Raw genomic sequence first — 18,928 nt, forward strand, 5'->3', positions numbered from 1 at the left:
CAGCAGCAGGAGGACCCATTAGCTAAAGTGGTGCTTCAGGTTAAGAACAGTTTCAGGTTAAATACGGACCTCTGGAATGAATTAAGTACTTAACCAGAGGTACCACTGTACACCACTTTCTGAGGGAGTCCGTTCCACTGCCAAACAGCTCTTACTGTCAGAAGCTTCTTCCTGATGTTTAGTTCGAATCTCCTGTCTTGTAACTTGAATCCATTGGTTTGGGTCCTAGCCTCCAGAGCAGGAGAATACAAGCTTGCTCCATCCTCCATGCGACAGCCCTTGAGATATTTTAAGATGGCTATTCTATCTCCTCTCAGTCTACTTTTTACCAGATTCCCTCAACCATTCCTCATAAGGCTTGGTTTCCAGACCCTTTATCATCTTGGTCACCCTCCTCCCAGACACGTTCCAGCTGTTGAAGGATTCACATTCCCCTCTTTCTTGTGCGTTCTACAGTAGTACCTATATTGCTCAAACTTGACCTGGTTGGATAGCATTCATTTCTAATGTCTGGATTTCTCTGTATCATTTTCTTTATTTCAGCAGCTTAAATCTGCAGTGATGACTGGGCGGGCTCGAGTAAAAGCCAGAGGGCAAATCCTTTCTGGAGAAGAACCTACGTTTGGACAACCTGGCTCCCTGCAACCGGTATGTAGGTGAATTCTGTGACTAATTTGTTGTTTTTAGGGGGGGGGGGGAGAGTATTCACTCAAGTCTCAGAGATGTCCCTACTTAAGCAGGGTGTGGAGGCTCACCACATGCAGCAGATTTTGGGGTACTAATCAATGCAAGCAAATTTGCCAGTTATTTCACCTGAAGGTCAGCAACGTTATCCCCACCGTTTGGGAATCCCTTGCAGACAACCACAGTGCCTGGAGACAGAGTCAGGTTGTGCATCCATAGCAGTGTCCAGAGGAGGAATGATGGCTGGGAGGAGTAATAATAATAATAATAATAATAATAATAATAATAATTTTTATTTATGCCCCGCCCTCCCCAGCCAAGGCTGGGCTCAGGGCGGCTAGCAAGCAATAATAAAAACAAGTTGAATGAATACAACCTAAAAACAAGATTAAAATACATCAATTAAAATATTGAAGCCTCATTACAGGAGGAGAAAGGAAAAAGAAAGAGGGGGAGGGAATCAAATTGGCTCCAAGCCAAAGGCCAGGCGGAACAACTCTGTCTTACAGGCCCTGCGGAAAGAAATCAGATCCTGCAGGGCCCTGGTCTCATGAGACAGAGCGTTCCACCAGGCCAGAGCCAGTGTTGAAAAGGCCCTGGCTCTGGTTGAGGCTAATCTAACTTCCTTAGGGCCCGGGACCACTAGGGTGTTGCTATTTATGGACCTTGAGGCTCTCCGTGGGGCATACCAGGAGAGGCGGTCCCGCAGGTACGAGGGTCCTAGGCCGTGAAGGGCTTTAAAGGTCAAAAGCAGCACCTTAAATCTGATCCTGTACTCCACTGGGAGCCAGTGCAGCTGGAAAAGCACTGGGTGCTCCCATGGCAGAGACCCTGTGAAGAGCCTCGCTGCTGCATTCTGCACCCACTGGAGTTTCTGGGACAGCTTCAAGGGCAGCCCCGCGTAGAGCGAATTACAGTAGTCAAGTCTGGAGGTGACCGTCACATGGATCACTGTGGCCAAGTCGGGGCGGGAAAGGTAAGGGACCAACTGCAGAGAGAAGAAAGGTCATAGTGCATCTGCAGCAGCACAACTGGATGCCTTCATCTGCCCCAGCTGCAACAAAACTTTTCTCTCCTCTGTCAGTCTCTGCAGCCACAGCATGTGCTGCAACCACGGCCCCAAAGGCACACTCCTCCATTGTCTCCTGAGACAGATGGATGCCAACAACCGTATAACTTTCTGTTTTAGGCACCAAAATGTCTTGGACCATCTCCACAAGTTCTGATCTTTTGAGGGAAAGTGGTGGGCTATTGCTCCCAAACCTTAGTCATTATTGTTTGTTGTCTTGTAACCAATGGTTATTGCTAAATAGGGAAACCAATGTTAGGCTTCCAAAACAAGCAAACGATATACAAATTAAAACACAGAACTCGCTATAATGTTTACAAGGTGAAACAAACAAATGAATCAGATGATGGGCCTGGGCTATACACCATAAGGTACACCCCAGAATACCTAACCACATTTTGTGCAGTATATTTATTTCTAATCTTCCAATTGTTGCTTCTGTCATCAAGTTCCGTCAACTCAAGAGGAAGCCTTAAGGCTTCGGTAATCTGTTCAATTCTCTCAGCCTCCCATCTGCAATATGCAGAAGGTGACCCAGACCTGCCTTAACAGGTCTGTTGTAAGGATTATTGATTAAAAATAGAAGGTGGTAAAGCACTATATCAGTGACAGGTCTTGTTTTTAATTTAATAACTGAAAGTTTTAATAAATGAAATTAAACACTTTCTTCTTTAATAGCTTTCCAGCCCACTTCTCAGGATATAGAGCCTCATAACATGGATTGTATTATACTATATATTTAAAGGGGTCTGTTCTTTACTTGTTGGTTGCATTAAACCTGGGGTAGGGAATCTGCCTCTCTAGATGCTGGGCTACAGCTCCTATCATGCCTGACCATGGACCATGCTGGCTGGGGCTGATGGGAGTTGGGGTACATCTGGCGAGCCACAAGTAGTCCCCATTGAAGCATTCAATTGTTTTGATGAACAAACATATCTACAATTCTATTCTACCACATGTCAATAGGGAATGGTTTGTTTCTTTAAAATAAATTACTTTTGTGCATAGTATTTTTAAATGATATTTACTAATTTTGTGCCATTTCTACTTCACAGAGTTGCTCTGGGAGTGGGGATTCTTTTGCTTTGCAGAAAGAAACTTCAAGTTCTGGGAACAGCCCCCCTAAATGTACGTGTTTGGCTTAAATCACTATTTAATAAGTGACTATTGTTAACTCATCTTTCTCTCCAAAGCATGATGAGGTGTTCAAAGTGCTGGTAATTATTTGGGGGTTTTTAAATTAAATTTGTATATCACCCTCCATCTGTACATCACAGGGTAGTTCACAACATAAAACTTTTGCTTTTAAAACTTTACATGGCTTATCCGAGAGAGCACCCTCTTCCACACAGACCACTTCACCCTTCAGGTCATCTGGAGAGGCTTTGCTCTAAGATCAATCCTTTTCTAAAGGAAAATATTGTTGCACACACTACAATTTTGAAGTAGAGATTTTAGGGGTGTAGGTACATATTCAAGGTTTGGTTTTCTTGGAATGAAGTTTACTGGAGATGGTGGTGCCTTCATGATATATAGTTTTATTCACATATAGATGTAGAGGCTGAACGTAAGAGGGAAGGGGGCTCTGCAATGACACTCTAACATACCTTACTCCCCCATTAGCTTTTTAGGGGGATTCCCAGAGCTGTAACTTTAGTTTCGGAACAGAGAGCAAGTCAAGCCTTGCTCTGCCTTCCCAGCTCCCACCTTACAATCCCTAGCCTATTGTTCTCTTTTACCCAGGATGGCATCGCCTCCAACCAGGTAAGGGTGGAAAGACGTCACTTCTTCTAGAAAGATCGCTAACTAGTAGTTTCTATGGTAACACACCAGGGTTTGGCCAACTCTTTAGTCATGCAAAGACATACTTAACAGACTTGGCCAGAGCCATTAATTTGACACAGAGGTTCATTAAGCCATTTTTTCCTATTACAAAATACACCACACAGTTATAAAACCACAGGGGACCCAAATATGACATTAGACTCCCACCCCCAATCCAATAACAATATAGGTAAAGGTAAAGGGCCCCCTGACCATTAGGTCCAGTCGCAGACGATTTGGGTTGCGGTGCTCATCTCACTTTATTGGCTGAGGGAGCCGGCGTACAGCTTCCGGGTCATGTGGCCAGCATGACTAAGCCGCTTCTGGCAAGCTAGAGCAGCGCACGGAAACACCGTTTACCTTCCCACCGGAGCAGTACCTGTTTATCTACTTGCACTTCATGCTTTCGAACTGCTAGGTTGGCAGGAGCAGGGACCGAGCAACGGAAGCTCACCCTGTTGCAGGGATTCAAACCGCCGACCTGATCGGCAAGCCCTAGGCTCTGTGGTTTAACCCACAGCGCCACCCGTGTCCCTAATAACAATATATTAGGGTGCATAACAGAACCCCTGTATTGTGATATGCTGTTCCTGGAAATGCTCACCATAGAATCATAGAGTTGGAATAGACCACAAGGGCCATCGAGTCCAACCCCCTGCCAAGCAGGAAACACCATCAGAGCACTCCTGACATATGGTTGTCAAGCCTCTGCTTAAAGACCTCCAAAGAAGGAGACTCCACCACACTCCTTGGCAGCAAATTCCACTGTCGAACAGCTCTTACTGTCAGGAAGTTCTTCCTAATGTTTAGATGGAATCTTCTTTCTTGTAGTTTGGATCCATTGCTCCGTGTCCGCTTCTCTGGAGCAGCAGAAAACAACCTTTCTCCCTCCTCTATGTGACATCCTTTTATATATTTGAACATGGCTATCATATCACCCCTTAACCTCCTCTTCTTCAGGCTAAACATGTCCAGCTCCCTCCATGCTTCATTTTTTACATTTTGTTGATAGTTAAATGATGTTCATGGTGAGTTTTTCTCATTCTCATTGATTTTATGTTTGCTTTGTCTTCTAGATGGCTTCTCTGTCGGAAGTTCTGGGTATAAAGTGATGGACAGAGGGGGAAGGATCCGTTGCAACTTTCAAGACATGGGAGTAAATACCAGGGAGACAATAAAACATGTGAAAGATTCTAAAACAGGTATAGTAATCTTTGTCTGGAAAGGGATTTTCATCTGGAAGTAGCCATCCTACTACAGCAACATGGCCTTTACTAGCACTGTAGCAGCCAAGCTGCAGCAATATTCCAGTTGCCATGTTATGGGAGAGAGTAGGGTTGCCTGTGCATAGCCTTGCCATTGGGAAGTGTGTGTGTGTGTTTTAAGAAAATGTTGGAGTTGTGTGCTCAGTTATAGAAAGAGAGAAGGCACAAAGCCACCAAATAACCAATCTCTTGCTTGCTCTCTCTTTCTTTCTCTTTTCTCTCTTGTGAAGTCTCATGGTCTAGCCACAGGCTCTTCCTGTCTGCTTTACACTGAAAAATATGAATTGCTCTTTCCAAGCAAACTTGGTTGCACCCACACTGAAGCCACTTCATCTGTAGGGCATGACAAAGGCTGCTTGACTCTGCACACATCTTCCCCCAGTGATGCTGCTGCAGCCACTGCCACCAGAAAAGTGTTGGGCACTGGCAGGCCACTGGTGGGGGGGGGGGGCTTTAACCACATCAGTTATGTGGACCACTGGTTGCCTACCTATGCGCTAGACCAATTTATAAAACAGCCTGAACAGAGAATTTGTACCTTGGCAAAATGATTGCTAAAATTCAGCAGTCTTGTGGCAGCATAAATACAAAAGATGGCCCCTCTCAAAGTGGGGTGTAAACAGGGAGACAAGGAAATCTGCTTGATAAGTCCATTTTCAGAGGATTTCTCTGATCCCTAGTTCAGGTGTGTCTACTTTTTATATTGCGTTATTCTATCAAGATTTGGGTTGTTAATTAATTTGGCACATTCATGCCTGGGGAGACGGAAGAAAGTGGAAAGGGTATCACAACATTGAAGAGAACCAGAGCCAATCTCATACAGTCTTCACAACTGAGTGCATGTCAAATACATAGCATAGGCATTGTATACACTCTTTGTCCCAGTTTGCATATAGCACTAAGCCACACCATGGCTAAGCGTGAACATGCAGACACAGTAAAAATCATGTCCATTTCACTCCCCCTACCAGCTCTGCTGCTGCTGCACTACCCACAGTAATCCATGGTGTGTCATTTGTCTCGCTCCAGACAAGCCATAAGCTGTAGCCAAGATTTGTTGTTTGTTCAGGGGAGAGAAACCAAGGTTTGCCTGTGACGCAGACCATGGCTTTTCTTTGAATAGGGTGACAGCAGCAAGACTGGAGGGTGGGGCGGAACAAAGTTGCTATAATTTTTACTGTGTACCTGCATGCTTATGTGTTGACTTGGTCATGTCTTAGTGTTATGTGCGAACCAGGCCTATAGGTCTTAAGTTAAATTTATCTATAAAGGCAGTCACATATTTAGCTCCTGTTGGGTGGCTCTGTATGCTAAACACTGCACATTGTTATGGCAGCTGCAAGTATATCTCCATTGGTACAGTAGGAGTGATTTGTAGTTTAGGTCAGTCCTTGCCTGGAGAAAAGTTTTACCTAACCAAGGCAAGCAGCACATTGAAAAGAATCAAGAATACATATTTGTTAATGCAAAGTGAATTTTTAATAAGTTTGTCTGTTTCAGGCTCAAGTGGAATTCCTGTGAAACTTGTTACCAACCTGTTTAGTTTAGGCTTGCCAAGGGAATGGCAGCTTTACCAGTATCATGTAGAATTTATGCCAGAGCTGGTGTCGAGACGTTTGCGGACTGCACTGTTGTATAGCCATGCTGAATTTCAAGGGAAAACCAAAGTATTTGATGGTGCATCTCTGTTTCTAACAGAGAAACTGGAGAATAAGGTAAGATCGTGTGCATCATTAAAATATGCAGGAGCCAACATTCTGGTATGTTTTGTTTGGGAAAGAGTTGCTTTAGAGGCGATATGTTAGCCTTCAAATATCGTAAGAATTGTCTTGATGATGATGGAACAAATTCGTTTTGTGTTGCTCCAGAGGATAGGCCCTAAAACAGTAGATTCAAATCACAAGAACCTCCTAATGGTATGAGCTCCTCTGACAATGGAACAGAGACTGCCTTAGAAGGTGGTGGACTCCCATTGCTTACAGATTCTTAAGCAGTGGTTGGATGCCCAGCTATTAGGGAGGCTGTACTGCACTAACAAGGGTGTCATGGACTAGCTGAACGCCAAGACTTGGTGAGAGGCACCAGCTGGTGAACCCCCAAGTAAACCCCCAGGGGAAGAAGACTCAGAGCCAGGGGATTGGTGGTGAAACAATGATAAGCGGTCAGAAGGACAAGACTGGGAGGAGGAGGAGGTGTCAGAAGCTAAAGAGCAGGAAGAGTCTGTGGTAGAGAGCAGTCCAGAACCAGAGAGAGAGTGGAGGCTGGCTGCTGAAGAAGCCAGGGAGTCTCCCCCTCCTGCTGTGACCAGCTTCCCTCACCCCTGGTTGCTCAGAAAAATGAAGAGTAAATGCAGGAATCTCAACTAGATAATACATGACAGCTGGTCATCCAATCTCCCCTTCTCACTTGCATTCCCTCACTCTTGCCTACTGTCTTCTCTTCTTCATCCTTTCACCTTCTCTCTGCTCTGATACTATTCAGATCCAGTGTCAGCATTTTTGCCCTCTTCTTCCTCAGTAGTTCTAACCATGGCTGGGCTGAGAGGAAAGGTCTGACTTGCTAGATAGCCTATTGGAAAATGACCTTCTCCGTGCTGTGGCCTGAGGTGGGCTTTCCTCCTCCCAGATGCCTCCTCTTCATTTTGTTTGTTCATTTAGTGCGTTGCTGCTCGTGTGTGAAAAAACCCGAAGTTGTGTGAAAGATAGATGCTCTGGAATTCCCCCATAAAAATGTATAAAGGAACTTCAAACTTGCTTATAACTTCCCATCTGGTTTATGCCAGACCCTGGAAACTTTTTATTAGCCCCCCACCCTCCAAAAACATGAATGGCTTGCAAAAACAATAAAACACTGGGAAAGTCTTTTGTTAGTAAAATTAACTGCCTGACCCGAGATTCATTTATTTCAAGTAATGAAATTCAATAATTTTATTTCCCTGATTGGTGCAATTGCCCGATGATAAAACATAAGAAGTGCCCTGTTACATCAGGCCAAAGGTCATGAGCAGTCTCCCTACTTGCATCTCTGATACTGGAGGTAGCATAGCCTTCATGCCTAGAAGCCATTGATAGCCATATCCTCTCTGGATAAGGCACCTACATTTATACCAGGCCTTGACAATCTGTAGACTTCCTGTTGTTCGCTGGTTGTAGAAGCTGCCTGGTGTGTGATATCTGCTTTCCTTTCAGTTATGAAGAGAACTCAGAGGCTTTCGTATGCACATTTCAAAGAAAAGCAAGCTAGGCATGAGACTTGAGCCATTAGTTTCCTAACTCATCCCAGGGTCTACAATATTCTCAGTACAATCCTTTTGCAGTACAGTGGTACCTCGGGTTAAGAATTTAATTCGTTCTGGAGGTCCGTTCTTAACCTGAAACTGTTCTTAAGCTGAAGCACTACTTTAGCTAATGGGGCTGGCCGCTGCACCACCGCTGCACAATTTCTGTTCTCATCCTGAAGCAAAGTTCTTAACCCGAGGTACTATTTCTGGGTTAGCGGAGTCTGTAACCTGAAGCGACTGTAACCTGAAGTGTCTGTAACCCGAGGTACCACTGTATATAGAGATGAGAAGATGTAGTCTGAAGAGAAACCGCATAACTCATATATTCCACTGACCCCTGGTTAGGTTACAGAACTGTCTTGTGTAACCCGGAGAGATGAAACTGTGAAGATGACTATTACACTAACCCACCAGCTGCTTCCCAGCAATCCTGTGTGCATTCAGTTTTTAAACATCGTCTTTAAGAAGTAAGCCTTTTGATAATTTATTGTCCAAGATCAGTTGGTCATAAAAAGATGCTCATAATATTTATATACTGCTAAAACAATAAAACAGCAAGCTATTAAAATAAAACCTTAAACATCACTGGCAGTTTATCATGTTTCTCTTTCCAGACTTCTTTGGGTGCAGTTTTATTATTGAAAAAAGTAAATGAAGCCACTTTCACTGTTAACATTTATAACTGCAACTAAATACTGTATTTTTTGCTCTATAAGACTCACTTTTTCCCTCCTAAAAAGTAAGGGGAAATGTGTGTGCGTCTTATGGAGCGAATGCAGGCTGCGCAGCTATCCCAGAAGCCAGAACAGCAAGAGGGATTGCTGCTTTCACTGCGCAGCCATCCCTCTTGCTGTTCTGGCTTCTGAGATTCAGATTTTTTTTTTCTTGTTTTCCTCCTCCAAAAACTAGGTGCGTCTTGTGGTCTGGTGCGTTTTATAGAGCGAAAAATACGGTATTTAATTTTCTAGCAAGAGGTCCATATATTCAGTGCATCCAATGGCCTAGTTCACAAGTCACAGAAAGCCAAATTAACAAATTAGGAAAATGATGCTTCTGTTGCATGCCATATTTAAACATATGTTACTATTTAGGGTTTTGAAAAAGTTGTCTATGCACCAGATTGGACGAAACTTCTACAGTCCTTCAGATCCAGTGGAAATTCCCCAGCACAAGTGAGTTGGTTGCCCCCATCTTGTAATTACATAATTGAATCTCTTATTGGTAGATTGATTGTATGGCAATATGTTTTATGTGCAGCCCAATCCTATTCATATGTACTCCAGATAAGTAAGTCTCATTGGATTCAGTTGGATTTGCTCCTGCGTAAGAATTGCAGCCTTAATCTTTTTGCAGCAAATGTAAGCTTCAGCTGTTAAACTACGTCCAAATATAGAACTCTGCTTTTATATACCACCATGCTTAAAATGTAATTCTAGTTTCATTCCTCCATATACATGCCCTGCCTTTGAACCAGAGGGTGTGCGCAGTCTGGATTTATTAGATCAACCCAGATATGTCTTTGCCATCCTTTTCTTTCAGATTGACCCTTTGGCCAGGATTTGCTGTGACTATTGGACAGTTTGAGGAGAAAGTGATGCTATGTGCAGATGTGAGCCACAAAGTCCTTCGCAATGAGAATGTCTTGGAATTTATGATGAACCTCTATGGAAGTGTGGACAACTCACGTTTCGCAGAAACGTGTGAAAAGGAACTGGTGGGGCTTATTGTCCTTACAAGGTAATGTTTGTTATTTGGAAGTCGCTTTTGGAAATTTTAAGTGGGTGCCTACATTTGAATTGGCAAAATTAGCAAAGATTCAGTTGATATACACTCAGAACTTTTAAGAGCTCCCTGTATGAATCCTATTTCCTGTAAGTTAACAGATTGTTGGGTTCTAGTCAGATAGGGTGGATTTCCCGAACCTGTGGCCCTCTGGATGTGGTTGGATGATATCTGGATTATGTTGTCACCATTGGCTAGGGCTGGTAGAAGGTTTTGTTCAAAACATCATGAGGGCACCTGGATGGGGAAGGAACAGGAATCCTCATGCATAATCATTGCTTCCCTTCTGTGAAAAGAAAAATTGCAACTTGTCCCCAGGCCCACCGAAGGACAACTGCAATATTGCATGAATTCACAGATCCCATGTTACACCATTACACCTATGAGTAGGTCAAGCTTTTCTTTTAGTGTAAGTCATCTCTGATGTGCCTGCCATTGGTGCTGAATCTTAGTGAAGCAGTGAATTCTGCTGGGTCATTTTGGGTCTATGACAGAGCAGAATAATATTTTGAAATGCACTTTATAATATTTATAATATTTTGAAATGCATTATAATGTGCACTTAATCATTTCAGATACAACAACAAGACCTATAGAATCGATGATATTGAGTGGACTGTGAAGCCAACAGATGTATTTCAGAAAAGTGACGGCACTCAGATCTCTTATGTAGATTACTACAAACAGGTAAATAAGAAGCAGGGTGATGCAACAGGGCTAAATTCTTTTCATTGCTACAAAATGGCTGTAAGTGAAGGGTGGAATTTCACTGGTGAAATGCAGGAAAGAGTTGAGGCAAAATGGATATGGGATAATGTCATTAGGAATGCAAAATACTCAAATTCAGTTGGACATCCCATTTTGCCTTGTGCAGTGTATGTCTTGCCAATAAGTACCACGGGCACAGAATAAGAACAATTTGCCTACCTCTTATTTTAAATTTCCCTGAACAGCAGTATGATGCAGTCCTGACTGACCTAAATCAACCCATGCTCGTAAGCCAGCTTAAGAGTAAGGGCAGGAGCACTGTTGTACCTCGTGTGGCCCACCTTATCCCTGAACTCTGCTACTTGACAGGTAAGCAACAGGTAATGGCCCATTAGAGCAATTTTGTGAACTTAGAGAAAACAGCCTGAACTTGTCTTCATTCAGTCCTCCAGTATTCAGGGCTTACAGATCTGGCTTATAGTCACATTGACTTTGGAGAAATTGGATGTTTTCAATTGTGGCAAGTTGAATCTGGAATACCCATTGCATGAGGATGGACTGTAATGACAGAGTACATTCTTTGCATGCAGAAAGTTCCAAGTTTAATTCCTGGCATCTGCAGCTAAAGCAGAGAAGGCCCATCAGTTGTTGTTGATCTACAGCTTCCGTCATCCCTGACCAGTGGCCATGCTGACTGGGACTGGTGAGAATTGGAGTCTTCTGGAAGGCCACAGCTTCCTTACTCCTGGCATAAATGTTGAAAAGCATGTAGAAGATAAAGTATGGTGGAGTGTTGTGAGAGTAGGCTGGGATGTTGAGAAGTAGCATTGTTTGCAGTATTAACAAAACACATAATTTATCTGTGTAGCCTTCTCCACTTCTTTGGCAGTCCTTTATTTGACACACACAAGAGTAGGCACCAACAGTCAACATTTGACGGTGCATATTCTAAGTACAGAGTGGGGTGGCTTTTTTTGTTGTTGCTTACTTTAATTTTGCATTTGAGAAGCATTAAAACATGCTCTTCCTCTTTCCCACTGCACTCTGAAGTGATGCCATGTGTTGACTCTAAATGCATAGAACTGCTCTTAGATGTTCTATCTACACATCATTGCAAGGCAGTGCAAATATTAGTACATCATGATTGAAGGCTTGCTGGATGAAGTGAGATATGAGATACTTTTGCACTTCTCTACCTGCCTTTCAGTCATGCCACCTACCTTGCTTTTGGTTACCAACTCCCCCCCCCCTCCCCCATGGGTCCAAGATTGATTTCCTGATACAAATTGTTTGTTAGGCTTGAGCAACCGTGCGACTTCTGACTTCCGTTTGATGAAAGATTTAGCCCAAGAAACTCACTTGGCCCCAGACCGCAGGCACCAACGACTGTCTAGACTAGCCGACAACATTCAAAGGTAATTCTACTGGATCTGACGGACTGTATAAGTTTCGTCAAATTTGGTGCATAGATAACTTTTTCAAAACCTTAAACAGGTTTCGACAAGATATGTTTCGTGACTCTTGCTGCATCTGCCATGCTTAGACTTGGAGACTGCTTCAAGTATAGCTGCCCAAAGTGTGATACAGGCAGTGTAATATTTGTGTGCATGATCTCTGTGTGATGTGATCTACAGGAAAATTGACAGACTGTTTACGGACTGGATCTGGTTTGTGTTGAAGCTGGAAGCTGTTCCATATTTTTCACTCTTAAGGACAAAAAATAATGCTTTCAAGTTATAGAAAATGGACATATTCTACACTTTAATATTTATTACATTTCTCTTTTTGGATTTTGTATGCAACTTACGTGTGTTTTTATGTATTTATTAGTTATGCTAGGCCTGAGGACATAGGCTCCATAGTACTGCAGCCCTTACTGTTAAATGGCACCTTTGACCACTTATAAGGCATAAGGCAGAATATACATATATACCCCACAGTTTACATAGGCATGCATATATAGAGAGGATTGCAGCCTTAGGTGTTTGTGGTTTTTGTTCTGTGCCTGCAACCCCTAGATGGAGTTAAAGTACCATAGCTGGTTATTACAAAGACTAAGAGTATTTCCCCCTTTAAACATCCTGAAACATTCATGGATGGTTTCTACAAATAAGTCATTGACACTGTACAGCTGTCTGTGTGGAAAGAACTTGCTACATTTCTGTGTTGTTGTTTTTAAAAAAAAACACCCCGCATTTTTAGAATTATTCTGTATCAACTAATTTATGCTTTTTCTTTCATTCATTGCTTTCACCTTCAGCTGATATTGTTAAAACAAAAAAAATTCCTTCCAACTAAGTTAGTTCTTGGTATGAGCTTTCGTGTGCATGCACACTTCTTCAGATTTCGTGCATGCACACGAAAGCTCATACCAAGAACTAACTTAGTTGGTCTTTAAGGTGCTACTGGAAGGAATTTTTTTTGTTTTGACTATGGCAGACCAACACGGCTACCCATCTGCAACTGATATTGTTAGTTGTGTTATGACCATACTGGCTTGGTTAAGCTCCAATAAGTTCATTCAGCTGTATGTTTTGATGAAGAGAAGGTGGTGCTGGTGGGAGACAATGAACTTGGTCTTGGTGTGTTACTGCTGTGAATCCCTTCATCATAGGCTCAGGTTGTATATATGTAAATAAACCGTATATCGTAAAGACACCACAGTATCTGTTGTCCCTTGTTCCAAAAGAAACACGAACCCTAGGTCAGTGCCTGGAATCCCTGAAATCTTGTACCACTTGGAAATTGGGGTGGCACGCAACAATGTAAATTTCTGCTTTGCCTTTATTTACACTGTAAAAACTATATACAAGCATACATAACATTGGGGATGCACATTTTATTGCAGAAACAAAGATGCGCGTTTAGAATTGGAGAGCTGGGGGCTGAAGCTTGGGTGCCAGGCTTCCTTGACTGGCCGCGTGGTCACCTCAGAAAAAATCCTCATGCAGAATGAAGTCGTAAGTATTCTAGAGACTCTGTTCCATTTTATGTCCTGGACTTGAATGTTAGAGAGACTCAAACATGATTCCAAACGTTGCCTTTGGCTATTAGAATAGTTCCTGTGCACAGCGGCATTTGTCTATGTGTGTGAGTCCTTGGAGGGAGATTCTGAACTTCTGTACTATTTAAGGTCATTTGAAGTTCCTGTTAGTTGACAGTTTATACATAAGCTTTCTCCCTCAAATTACTGGGGTCATTTGCATCTCTTTTTCTTCTTGCAGTGCATGCCAATGAATGCCAATGACTGGTTCAGAGATATGCGTAATATGAAGATGATAGGAGTGGCACATCTGCAGAGCTGGATACTGTTGTGCAGCAGCAGAAACTCGGAGCTTGCACATAGTCTCATGAACTGTTTGAGACGAGTGGGAGGACCCATGGGATTCCACATTGAATATCCAAAAGTGTGAGAGAGATTCAGATAACAAATCTTGTTTTCTTCTTTACCTCACTCTTTTTCATACATGGTGGGTTTGGGGTTATAATGGGTGTGTGTGTAAGATATTTTTAAGTGTGCATATCTAAAAATGCAAAGTGTAAATGTGACAGTGATGCATTTGCGTGGACAGGCGGAGTCCCCAGATCCCGCGCGGTCCCCCCGTCATGTGGAATAACGACTCAAGACAACGTGCTATGGGATTAAATTGGCCACAACTTTATTAAATTTCAAATGTGGGTAGACCTTGGCTCAGGCATTGGGCGTTCTCCCTCCCCGGTCCCCAGCTGGGGACCTAGGGAGCATCAGGGTTATCCAGTGTGTGGGGGGGGGATGGGCCGGCTCTGGAGAACATATGTTCAAGCAGAGATAGCCATCCCCATTACGCCGCCTCCGCAGGGGAGAGCAATGACGACCTTTCGGCATACGACCAAAGCCTCCCTTCAGAAACCCCTTTAACGGGGAACCCTGGTATCGCCGCCGCAAAGAGGAAGATGGACTAAAGGATTCCGCCCAAGGCCTGATACCCCCAAAGTTGTGATGTTTTGCTACGGGAAAGGCGAAACCTGCCAATGCAGGGAAATTCCTTTCCGGCCCTTTAACAGCGACCTTAACGTAGCAGCGCCCGCATACCTGTGAAGAAAAGTTAACCTGCAAAATAAGACATTAACTGAGGGTGGGTAGGGTGGGAGAAGCTCTGGAGCCAAGTGAGGATTCCCAGGTAAGATCCTCCCTCTATTGTGTGGGCAGGTAATCCCTCCCCTACCTGGCCTGGTCTCCTTGGCAACGCTTCCCCCAGGTGGGATTGGACAACTGACTGAGGTAGGCGGAGACCTCCAGGTATCCCACCTGAGGGAAGGCAAGGCCAAGCCTATGCTGTTGGAGCTGCTCCAGATCTAGGGGCTGCATGCGTCCACGCAAAGGGTGCCCCCCATTTTAAGCCAATGCCCGCCCCCTCCCACAGATGGAGTAAATAAAGACAACGGACACCAGAATTTTAGGTTAATGGGCAAAAAATGGCCACAACTTTATTGATTACAGGTAAGAGTGGTATTGTGGCGCTGTGGGTAAAACCTCAGCGCCTAGGGCTTGCCGATCAAAAGGTCGGCGGTTCGAATCCCCGCGGCGGGGTGCGCTCCCGTCGTTCGGTCCCAGCGCCTGCCAACCTAGCAGTTCGAAAGCACCCTCGGGTGCAAGTAGATAAATAGGGACCGCTTACCAGCGGGAAGGTAAACGGCGTTTCCGTGTGCTGCGCTGGCTCGCCAGATGCAGCTTGTCACGCTAGCCACGTGACCCGGAAGTGTCTGCGGACAGCGCTGGCTCCCGGCCTATAGAGTGAGATGAGCGCACAACCCTAGAGTCTGGCAAGACTGGCCCGTACGGGCATTGGTACCTTGACCTTACCTTTTTTAAGAGTGGTATTGGCTTTAGGCATTGGCCCTAACAGACTATCCGGTCTAACCGGAAAGGGTTAAGCACCAACAGGGGGAGCCCCCGAGATGCACATCCCTAGGCGCTCCCCAAGGGGTTACCGCTCGGGAGCGTGCTTTAGGCCCTAGCCTCCGTAGGTTTCGGACGAGGCGACGCCCCCCAGAGTCCCTTAACGAACTACCCTTCAACATTTGGGGGAGGTGATGGCGTTCCTCCCCCCCAACTTCATTTGCATAACAATACCCCTGCCTATTTAAAATTTTAAAAGATGATGCTGTTAAGGTGCTACACTCAATATGCCAGCAAGTTTGGAAAACTCAGCAGTGGCCAGAGGATTGGAGAAGATCAGTCTACATCCCAATCCCAAAGAAGGGCAGTGCCAAAGAATGCTCCAACTACCGCACAATTGCACTCATTTCACACGCTAGCAAGGTTATGCTCAAGCAGTATGTGGACCGAGAACTCACAGAAGTGCAAGCTGCATTTAGAAGAGGCAGAGGAACCAGAGACCAAATTGCAAATATGCGCTGGATTATGGAGAAAGCTAGAGAGTTCCAGAAAGACATCTACTTCTGCTTCATTGACTATGCAAAAGCCTTTGACTGTGTCGACCACAACAAACTATGGCAAGTTCTTAAAGAAATGGGAGTGCCTGATCACCTCATCTGTCTCCTGAGAAATCTCTATGTGGGACAAGAAGCTACAGTTAGAACTGGATATGAAACAACTGATTGGTTCAAAATTGGGAAAGGAGTACGACAAGGCTGTATATTGTTTCCCTGCTTATTTAACTTATATGCAGAATTCATCATGCGAAAGGCTGGGCTGGATGAATCCGAAGCCGGAATTAAGATTGCCGGAAGAAATATCAACAACCTCAGATATGCAGATGACACATATGGCAGATGGCAGAAAGTGAGGAGGAATTAAATAACCTTTTAATGAGGGTGAAAGAGGAGAGCGCAAAATATGGTTTGAAGCTCAACATCAAAAAAATGAAGATCATGGCCACTGGTCCCATCACCTCCTGGCAAATAGAAGGGGAAGAAATGGAGGCAGTGAGAGGTTTTACTTTCTTGGGCTCCATGATCACTGCAGATGGTGACAGCAGCCACGAAATTAAAAGACGCCTGCTTCTTGGGAGAAAAGCAATGACAAACCTAGACAGCATCTTAAAAAGCAGAGAAATCACCTTGCCAACAAAGGTCCGTATAGTTAAAGCCATGGTTTTCCCAGTAGTGATGTATGGAAGTGAGAGCTGGACCATAAAGAAGGCTGATCACCGAAGAATTGATGCTTTTGAATTATGGTGCTGGAGGAGACTCTTGAGAGTCCCATGGACTGCAAGAAGATCAAACCTCTCCATTCTTAAGGAAATCAGCCCTGAGTGCTCACTGGAAGGACAGATCGTGAAGCTGAGGCTCCAATACTTTGGCCACCTCATGAGAAGAGAAGACTCCCTGGAAAAGACCCTGGTGTTGGGAAAGATGGAGGGCACAAGGAGAAGGGGACGACAGAAGACGAGATGGTTGGATGGTGTTCTTGAAGCTACCAGCATGAGTTTGATCAAACTGCGGGAGGCAGTGGAGGACAGAAGTGCCTGGCGTGCTCTGGTCCATGGGGTCACGAAGAGTCGGACACGACTAAACGACTACACAACAACAACAACACCCCTGCCAATGACTAACTGCCAAAACCCAGAGAGTTGTGACGTTTTGCTACGAGGTAGGCGAAAAAACCAAGTGGCTTCTAAATCCAGCCAATTAGCCAAATGGAAAAACTCCTACCAGGCCCCTTGCGGCGACCAGCCAAAGCCCATAGCAAAGTCCCCTGTGAAGCTAGAGGGCGGGCGGGTGGGTGGGAAACCGCTGCTGCTGAAGAGAGAGAAAGGGGGCGAGCCAGGGCTTCCCTGACCTTAAGTGCACCTAGAAAACCCCGCCCCTGCCGCCAGCCGATTGGCTGGCGCTGGGGGCGATGAATAATAAAGAGGCTGGGGAATCCCTGAGTCCCGCGAGGCTGACGCCAGCCCCGCGAGAATGTGGACGGGGGCGTGAGCCCGCAACCCCCCCCCCTCCTTAGTTCGGGAGTGGCTTTGCCTGTCCATTCCCAACAGCAATGGCTGGTGGACTGGCTAGCTGGACTCCCTCGCCTGCTTGCTGGCTTACTCCAAGGCCGCCTCAACTCCTGGCAACCAGCACCCCTGCCCAGCCCCAGAGGCACCATTTGCCTGGGGAGCTTGTAGCCAGGGTTGCTGCAACAAACAGCTTTTGGGAGGCAGAAACATGAGAGGGCATCAGAGGAGGGAAGGAAGGAAAGAGGGACAGAGGCCATTGTTGCCTGCGGCACCCCTGACCATCATTCAAGGCACCCCAGAGTGCCATGGCACACTGGCTGAAAAACCACTGATCTTAGGAACTCTTGGAGGCAGGCCCCCAAGTTTGCTGCTGCATAAGGTATGTGCAACAAACAGCAGTGTGCTTCCCTTTTGTCCTGTGTATATCAAGCATGCTAAAGGATGGATAGCGGGCAACCTTTGAGTATGTGGTGGCAGTTTGAAATTGCCATGTATGGTAGGTAAAGGTAAAGGGACCCCTTACCATTAGGTCCAGTCGTGACCGACTCTGGGGTTGGGGCGCTCATCTCGCTTTATTGGCCAAGAGAGCCGGCGTTTGTCCGCAGACAGCTTCCGGGTCATGTGGCCAGGATGACCAAGCTGCTTCTGGCGAACCAGAGCAGCACCCGGAAATGCTGAGGTAAAGGGACCCCTGACCATTAGGTCCAGTTGTGACCGACTCTCGGGTTGCAGCACTCATCTCGCTTTATTGGCCGAGGGAGCCGGTGTACAGCTTCCGGGTCATGTGGCCAGCATGGCGAACCAGAGCAGCGCACGGAAACACCGTTTACCTTCCCGCTGGAGCGGTACCTATTTATCTACTTGCACTTTGACGTGCTTTCAAACTGCTAGGTTGGCAGGAGCAGGGACTGAGCAATGGGAGCTCACCCCGTCGCGGGGATTCGAACTGCCGACCTTCTGATCGGCAAGTCCTAGACTCTGTGGTTTAACCCACAACGCCACCCGCGTCCCTCCATGTATGGTGGTTCCTTACTATTTCCCCCCCCCCATAAAATGTAGACACTGTTTAATTGGTTTCTTTTTTTAACAAACACCTCAAAGCAGTGTACAAAAAGATAAAACAACAAAAACAAGTAGCAGTTCAGTCACGTGCTACTGCCAGCACATGCAGGATGGAGCTTATCGCACTGGGTAGCACAGAACCACATTATTTGTGGTATTTGGAAAGCTTCATTCTCTGCAAGGCTGGCTGGATGCCAGCTAGTAGTCAGCATGAGTATAGAACTTGGTGGGAGACATTGAAAACTCCTGGCTTTTGTATAACCTTCCTCCTTGCTAATTTTTTATGTTGAAGTTCTTCAATATTTGTGTG

At 45.1% G+C, this 18,928-nt stretch overlaps 1 protein-coding gene across 4 annotated transcripts in view; it reads left to right on the plus strand.

Moving 5' to 3' along the window:
* Positions 1–18,928, plus strand: part of PIWIL4 (piwi like RNA-mediated gene silencing 4) — a 37,819-nt gene that overhangs the window by 8,632 nt on the left and 10,259 nt on the right. For 3 of the 4 annotated variants that reach the window (XM_028726100.2, XM_028726097.2, XM_077927005.1), the window contains exons 2-13: positions 544–648; positions 2,809–2,881; positions 4,654–4,779; positions 6,343–6,557; positions 8,468–8,589; positions 9,214–9,294; positions 9,662–9,859; positions 10,480–10,591; positions 10,858–10,981; positions 11,910–12,027; positions 13,461–13,572; positions 13,837–14,021. In XM_028726100.2, coding sequence (XP_028581933.2) covers positions 562–648; positions 2,809–2,881; positions 4,654–4,779; positions 6,343–6,557; positions 8,468–8,589; positions 9,214–9,294; positions 9,662–9,859; positions 10,480–10,591; positions 10,858–10,981; positions 11,910–12,027; positions 13,461–13,572; positions 13,837–14,021 — 1,553 coding nt within the window. In that variant the 5' untranslated portion in view covers positions 544–561. The remainder of the gene's footprint in view (positions 1–543; positions 649–2,808; positions 2,882–4,653; positions 4,780–6,342; positions 6,558–8,467; positions 8,590–9,213; positions 9,295–9,661; positions 9,860–10,479; positions 10,592–10,857; positions 10,982–11,909; positions 12,028–13,460; positions 13,573–13,836; positions 14,022–18,928) is intronic. The other variant, XM_028726099.2, reaches the window with a different exon arrangement.

The sequence above is a fragment of the Podarcis muralis genome, chromosome 4 (assembly GCF_964188315.1).
Source record: "Podarcis muralis chromosome 4, rPodMur119.hap1.1, whole genome shotgun sequence".
Lineage (NCBI taxonomy): Eukaryota > Metazoa > Chordata > Lepidosauria > Squamata > Lacertidae > Podarcis > Podarcis muralis.